This window comes from Anopheles stephensi, chromosome 3, assembly GCF_013141755.1.
Source record: "Anopheles stephensi strain Indian chromosome 3, UCI_ANSTEP_V1.0, whole genome shotgun sequence".
NCBI lineage: Eukaryota > Metazoa > Arthropoda > Insecta > Diptera > Culicidae > Anopheles > Anopheles stephensi.
The window spans coordinates 82,924,589-82,932,247 of NC_050203.1; the positions used below are offsets into that span (position 1 = coordinate 82,924,589).

At 45.7% G+C, this 7,659-nt stretch overlaps 1 protein-coding gene across 9 annotated transcripts in view; it reads left to right on the top strand.

The window, feature by feature from the left end:
* Positions 1 to 6,247, top strand: part of LOC118513726 (protein Star) — a 28,500-nt gene extending 22,253 nt beyond the window's left edge. For all 9 annotated transcript variants that reach the window (XM_036059877.1, XM_036059876.1, XM_036059868.1 and 6 more), the window contains 3 exons: positions 2,512 to 2,945; positions 3,019 to 3,192; positions 3,933 to 6,247. In XM_036059877.1, coding sequence (XP_035915770.1) covers positions 2,512 to 2,945; positions 3,019 to 3,192; positions 3,933 to 4,715 — 1,391 coding nt within the window. In that variant the 3' untranslated portion in view covers positions 4,716 to 6,247. The remainder of the gene's footprint in view (positions 1 to 2,511; positions 2,946 to 3,018; positions 3,193 to 3,932) is intronic.
* Positions 6,248 to 7,659: the final 1,412 nt, after the last annotated feature.

The following is a 7,659-nucleotide window of genomic DNA, read 5'->3' on the forward strand; positions in this document are numbered from 1 at the left end:
CATCTTATCGCAAAGCCGTAAAGAGAAAATCCCTTTAACAGCTCCCCCGTTGGCGTTCTTCTTAGATTTCAATTAGAAGAAAAAAAAAACAATTTGCTGCTAAACGCTTTTAATGAGACCGATTGTGAAGAAGCTTAAATTGCCCTTTTTGCTTCGGCAACCAGCAACCGCAGAAGCCCCCGAAGACCCAACGCAACCCAATGAAAGAAGTGAAGCAAATTGCTCAGATTGATGCATTTAATTTCACAGCAATTGTAAACCAGCGGCAGCACAAGAAGCATCCACTATCTGCTATCTGCCAATGGGCCGCAGAATTGTGGATAGCGGTGTGGATGGGTTGTTCTCTGGTCGGTGCGCACACCAGCGGCCCGGTTGGCGGTTGAAATGGAAAACCCCACCCGTGCGAGGGATGGTTGCGCAGAATGTCGAGTCAGTGCAGAACGAAAGGGTGAGCTAGGGTCGCAAGGGAGGCAAAAATGCGTAAACGGTGGATCCAATCGGTTGGTCGAAGGCATTGGGGATACGCAAATTGTGGTGGCGCGTGCTGTGAGGATGGAAAATTGCTCCCAACCCGGACAAGCGCACGAGACGCATTATTTACGGTTTACGGCAGCGTTCAATTCGGCTACCGAGGCAAGCCACAGCACGTGCTACTGCGTGCGGGTGAACCGATCCTAATCAGAGTGGTCAATCCGTAGTCGATCGTAGTGGTAAAAGTTCGATTCGATTTACACACAAACAAGGGGCAGGCAAACGGCGGTGAAGACGAAGAAGTGAGGAAATTGAACTTGGTCTATCATTAAACAATCACGCGGTGCTCGTGGTGGTGGTGATTTTCTCGCTGACTCACGGTACGGAATTCACTTGACTTCACTTTCCACCGGATCGAATTTTTCGGGTGTGTATGTGTGTGAGAGAGAGGCTCGGGAGAGTGGGGTTCGGGAGGGCAACGTAAAGAGCATGGAAGAAGAATTATCTTAAAGTACTCAACGCCGCCAAGGAAGGCTTTAAATATGATGCGAAACATGGGCAGAAACATCTCTAAGAAGACAAGAAGTCATCTCGCTAGCAGAATTATTTGAGACAGCTCAGTAAATCCGATTTCCCTTGATGGTTGCGTTGTTTGAGCTTTCTTCAGTCAGGTGGCATAAATCGAGTCAAGGAAGCCCTAAAAAACGGAGGTCCAGACATGTCGATGATGTAGTTTAAAAAATCAGAAGAATTTCTTTGATGGCTTTGATGGAGTCAGATGTTCCTCAGTTTTTGGCACGATATCAGAAGTGGGAGTCCTTGGGTAGAAACTCCAACTTCAATCCTTCGTTTGAGGTTTGTCCAGACAATAAGACTGTTAGGACGATATTAATATGAGCTCCTGGATCCTGGAATGATTTCTTGGTACAGTAAATGCTATATCCTTCTTCGAATGCTACATCTTGATGAAGGCAACAGCATAACATCAGGTACTTCGTACTCAATTTGTCCCTATTCGCAGTATGTCCCAAAGGAAAGAAAGACGTAGCACAACCCTCCGGGAACTTGGTGAGGAAGATAAATTGGATGTCTAATTTTCTTGATAGTGAGCCCTGAGCAATATACAATTTCTGGTACATATTGAATAGCCTTTAAGTACATTTATGTCCTCACCCGAGACATGAGAAAATGATCCCCAAAAAATGCATAACCGACAAACAAGCTTCCAGAATTGCTCTCCCTGAAGCCTTTGAAGCGTGGATGCATTTGGATGCGATTCTCCCCTTTTTTTGTCGTCAACCACACATATCATCGGTACCACCCCGGGGCGGCATGCTACTACCTCGCTACGGAAGCACTTGTTGCCGCCTACCGGTTGTGGTGACGCTCAACCACCAGGAGCGGGTCGATTACTTGACAGAAGTTAACCTTCTTCCCACATGCCGACCTCAGCAGCATCATTCGTGTTGCTCGCCGCCACAATTCGTTTCGGGTGGCTCATCCCTGTGGGACATTGGAAGAACATTATACGCCACCACGTCCACGACGCACCCCATTCGCTGAAGGTAGCGTTTAATGTTACGATTTTCTCTGCTAAAGGAAAGGAGGGCTTCTTTTGGCTTCATTTAGCCGCGGGTTCGGGAGGTCTCGTCAGTATCAAAATACAAACCTTTACTCTTCCTTCGCCGACAGAGCGCGTACCCCCCAAAAGTTAATCCTCTCGAAAACATTCGCATCTGCGCTATTCGACACGGCCGGTGGCATTCGATAGGGGTTTGCGTGTTGAGGGTTGGTTTTTTGTGTGTGTGTTTTAGCGGGCAGAGTTCGTTCAGTTACTTTTCGGATGCGGTTTTTGCGGTTCATATGTTGCTCTTGAAGCTCCCCATCTCTCCACGAGTCCGTGAGAATTGAAGGGGAGCTCTGAGGTGATACGCTGTGATACGCTGTTAAAAGTTGAAAGCTTTGACGGGTTTATACCTTCGTGTTGCACATGCTCACCGTCCATGCTCACAGCTTACTTCTCCCTCCTTTCGCTTCCAGAAATACGCCACCAACAGTTCCGGCTGAACATGTCGCGCGACTACGATCTGATGGGAGTCCCGCAAGACAACCCGGCACTCGTCAAGTACGTGCGGGACATACACATGAAAAAGTACCCGATGACGTTCATGCGCAACGCTAATGCGCCGGCCGAGCATCTGAACTTTACCGACCGGCACGAGCTGACACCGGAGATGGCACACCTGATATCGGACCTGCTCGGCCGGAAGCGGTTCGGTACGTTCTTCCAATCGCTGACCGGGAACAGTGACTCGATGATGACCGCACCGTGGCTGGCGGAGACGATGAACTGGGGCGGCTACCTGGTGGAACCGGATCCGCGTAAATATTTTTCGCTACGCAAACAGAACGCCTTCCGCTCGAACGTGCAGGTCATTCATGCGTGCCTGTCGCCCAACACCTACCCGAAGGAGGTAATTGAAGCGGACTGCATTTCCCCCAACATGCCAACTAATCGACCGGTGTCATTTTGTATCGAACCGTTAGGTGACGCTGCACCACGACGACGACAGTGAGGTGCAGATTAACAGCGTGCTGGACGAGGAGACGGAATGGTTTCACCCGCGGGTCAAGTGTTTCCCGGTCTACACGCTAATGCTGGCCGTCAATCGAACATCGATCGATTTGCTCAGCCTTGGCTGCCACGGACAGGAACTGCAGGTGAGTGAGCGTGAACGGTTGCGCTTGGATTGATGGGTTCTGTGTCACGCGTATTCGATTGACCTTTCCCCGTGTGGGAGGGGCTGTTATTGATTCCTGTCTTTGCCCGAGAATGCTTAGAATGCGAGGTTTTTGCCGGGTCCATAAACTCGTACTCATACTATTTTAGAAACACTGTCCACCTTCATTGAACAAATAACGCTTTTTGGAATAACTAAAAATCGGATTTGTCCAGTTTAAGTGTTATATTCCTTAATCTGCAAAATGTGATCTAATACATGAATAAGGACATGAATAATATAAATATTATTTTTGTGATACATAAAGCATGGTATGATATAAAAATATAATACAACTTTTTTTTCTATTGGGTAAAAACGGCCGAAAGGTCCGGTTGAAATGCAGGGTTCTTCAGACCAGTTCAACTTTGTAACGCTATTTGCAAACAGCATAAATCGCTAATCTGACATCGTTACTATGTTTAATTGGCCCGAGAAAGCTTGTAAATCCGAAAAGCTTTTAAAAATGTTCTGGCTATGTTTGAGCATATGCATGAGACGGATCTGACGGTCAAACTGGTAAATCTAACGATTGTGACAATAGTTTACTTCATTTGCTAGTGTTGCTAGAATGTGGACACTTGATCTGTTATACCCTAGAACTAAACATTATTTGTCCTGCAGTTTTAATGAATCCTATATTACCTTTATTAATTCTACACTTTTTTTTATACATTTTAGATCCTTCAAACCATCCCGTTCGATCGTGTACATATCAAGGTGATTTCGATTCACCTGGTGCATTACTACGAGGAGGACGAGATGATGATCGACGTGGACGAGTATGTGCAAACGATCGGGCGCTTCCTGATGAGCAAATCGTACAAGCTGGTACGCAGCATGGACCGTAACTTTATCTACCAGCATCTATCGGTGTTGTCGGCCGCCAAACAACGTCAACGGCAGCAGCAGCAACAGCAACCATCCCTCCCGATGGCCGACGGTGCACTGCCATTGCTGCAACAGCAACCGGCCGCCATTCCAGCACGGGGCAATGCTATCAGCTCGGGCGAGAAACCGGACGCTACGATGGCAATTCGCAAGGGTCAGGATGTGAGCGGCAGCAACGGTGGTAACGGTGGTAAGCCGTCTGTCACACCGCCGTCGACCTCGACCACAACAGTAACGACCACCACCGCAGCCGCGATGCCAGCCTCGTCTACGGATGGCGTTAAATTGGCGTTTAGCTCGGAACGGTTTGACAAGCTGATGTTGCTGCGTGGCGGAGATTCGGAACCGTTTGATGGTGTGAGTTCGGCCGATTCGAGTGCACAGGAAGAATCATCCATCATCGATGAGGAGGTAATTGAACAGCAGGACGACCAGCAACGCGACAAGGAGCTGATGGACGATGGTGAGCTGGAGCAACCGGCCATGATGGCTCAGCCGCTGGAGGAGATCGAAGATGGTTCGGTACGTGTCGCTGGTTCACCGCCACCACCGATGGTCACGTCACTTAAGTGAGGAGTACATCCGAGCGAGCGAACGAGAGAGAGCGAGCCAGTAAGCTTGTATCGAATTTTATCAACTTAAAGCTACCAGTCCAGGCATTCCACATTTTCGCATATTGTTTACACCTTAGCTGGTAGAATGGCGCATACGCTTTTCACGGGATGTTCCCGCACTGTCTTAATATTTTTCTTTCAGATTTTATAATTTTTCACCCCTAGTTTTCATAATTGTTTTTGATGCTGGCACGTGTACGGTGGGTCATAGGAGATCAGGCTGAAGTCAGGCGACATTAGAATACTGTGAACTCAGTAACGAAACAACAGTGAGCAAAGAATGAGTGAGCATGCATTTAACTGTTTTTTTCCGGGATACTATATCGTAACAGTTTTTTTCTCTTTTTTTATTTCAATTTCATTACCGTTTGATGTGAGGTAGAAATCTATTTTGAATGTAAGAAATGAACGTGAGGATTTTATTCGAATCGTAATCCTAGTACCATACAATATGACCCGTTTTTTTTAAAGATAGCAGCATCAGCAGTAGAGTAAAAGTGCGTTAAATGTGTTATGAAATTTATCACAAAAAAACACAACTTTAAGGCAACTGATTTGAATTACAGATTTTCGGAAGTTTGCCGATTTGAAACAGGAGTGAAATCCAATCGAAAAATGAAAAAATATTCCTTTAACTACATTTATTACCTTATGCACTCGTTCGAAGCATATTTACAGCTAGTTACTATTGATGAAAGAGGGCGAACGTTTTTGTTAACTTTTCGATGTAAAACTATTGAAGGAACAATATAGTGAAAAAAGAGGCAGGACAGAAAATCGGGCACGATCGGTCGTGCTGTATACCTTTCTATATCTATACATATATTTATACACACACACACACTACTATACATCGTTAACGATCTGCTCTCTGTAATAGGGGTTTCTTGTTTCCTTGCAAAAGCGTCCGTAGTTGTGTGATGGTAGACAGAACAAGAGAAACCGCGAAATACGTTAAGACTAGTATGTGTTCCGTGTAAAACTTTCCTTCGGTAGGCGAGAGACAAAAAAGCAAGAACTATACTGAAAAGCGCTCAACACACGTGATCTAACCATATCAGAACGCTGACTTGATTCCTATTTTTTAAAACGATACCCCGATTTTGCTCACATTACGAAATTCTGTCCATCTCTGCATTAGAATGTTGGCGTTTGAATCTCTTAACAGGTTGAAAAAAGAGCGAGAAGTAATGTAGTTTTATACATTCTTAGCCAATGGATATCGATATCGCTGCCTTTTTAGGGTGTCCGAGTTGGACGTTCCCCCTGGATTTCCCCCTAAACCCCCGAAATCCATCCCTCTCTCACTCTCACTCTCTCTGTCTCTCTTTTTATCGTTAAGCAAGTATTAGCAGTAAGAGAAACGGGGTATACCTTACCTACGAAACCGTACATTACTGATCAATTGACGCGCATCATGATGAGAACGAAAGGAACAATCTCACGGGACAATGTAATAAAGACGAACGGAAACTCTATCTTTTACTTTAACCATTTTTGGCCTTTTTTTGTTGTGCCTTTTTCAGGGTCGTGCTGAGAAAAAGACATCGTCGTGTTTTGGAGAAGTCAAGGATGGGCGTATTGCTTGAATCCAACGAATTGAAGAAAATTGAGGGTTAATGAAGAAAATAGTTTGAGCCGCGAACATGATCGCCATCCATTTCCGGTTAGTACTGTTGAGTTCAACAAACACTAGTTGTTGTTAAATTACTTACCCGAGAAGCATGGCCTCCCGCAACACGTATCGGGTTAATGGCAACGCTCAGTTCGGCAGTAATGCTTGCTCACGCATTCTCCACATGACCACCACCCAGATGGGCGCCCCCCAATGTTTGAGGGCGACGCCACACATGCTGCCGGTGAAGCGTGCAATCAAGGCCTTATCGCAAGAAAGCTACTGATTCCCGTAGGACAGCAGCTCGAGTTACCCGGGATTGATACTGCGCAACACTTCAAGCTTCAAGGATGTTCACACCGAGTGGAGGTGTATGCTGAAGCAAATGCTTTTGATGCTTTATCATCACATGCCTGGAAGCAGCCAAGGACGGCAGAGAAGAAAGTGTTAATGTGAAAACAATTGCGGGAATGGAGGAATACAGTCCGTCCTTCAGGAATCCATTTCCCTCTGGGATCCAATGTTTGTTGTTGTTGTTGGGGCAATATCCCGGTGTGGGTAACGGGAGACCTTGTGTTTGACTGTGTGACATGGATCGGAAGGGTTTTTGTTGTACACATGTTACACTCAAGTTTGTTTTTTTAGAGAGTTTTTATAGTTGTTGCTGATGTTCGTAACAGATTTTTGGCAATGTTTTCGATGAACATCACGCCCATATGGTCCTTGTGATCACGTCATAAAAATTACACCAGACAATCTAGATCTCTAGATAGGTCTTAAGGACACAGGACGCGTCTCAGGCCCGAATAACTGAGATGATTCAATACTACGGCATCTAGAGATATCAATCAATCTGATCGCTATTACAGCTTTAGAAATTGAATTGTAATCCTACAAAAAAAACATTCCCATCCAGGATCCAATCCCATCAAATCAATGTAAACTTCAAACAGGGATTAACAGGATAAAGAGATAAAAAGACAACTCCCGAAGAAAAAAGGGGGGAAGTAAAGCATGTTTTTATGTTCCTGTATTCCTCCCCCACCTTTTGCCGTCCCGAATTCTCATACGGCCGGGGAAGCAATGGCAAAGCCCCACGGTCTCTCATAATGCGTGGGAATGTTCGCGCTTTCGCGCGTGTGTTGCGAAGTATGAATTTTATCAATGAGCAGCACCAAGAGCGCATCTACGTCAACAGTTTGAACAATATGATGATGGTGTGCGGGCGCATCAAAACACACACACACACACATTAATAAAGTGTTTGTTTTTTTGGTTATCATGCTTC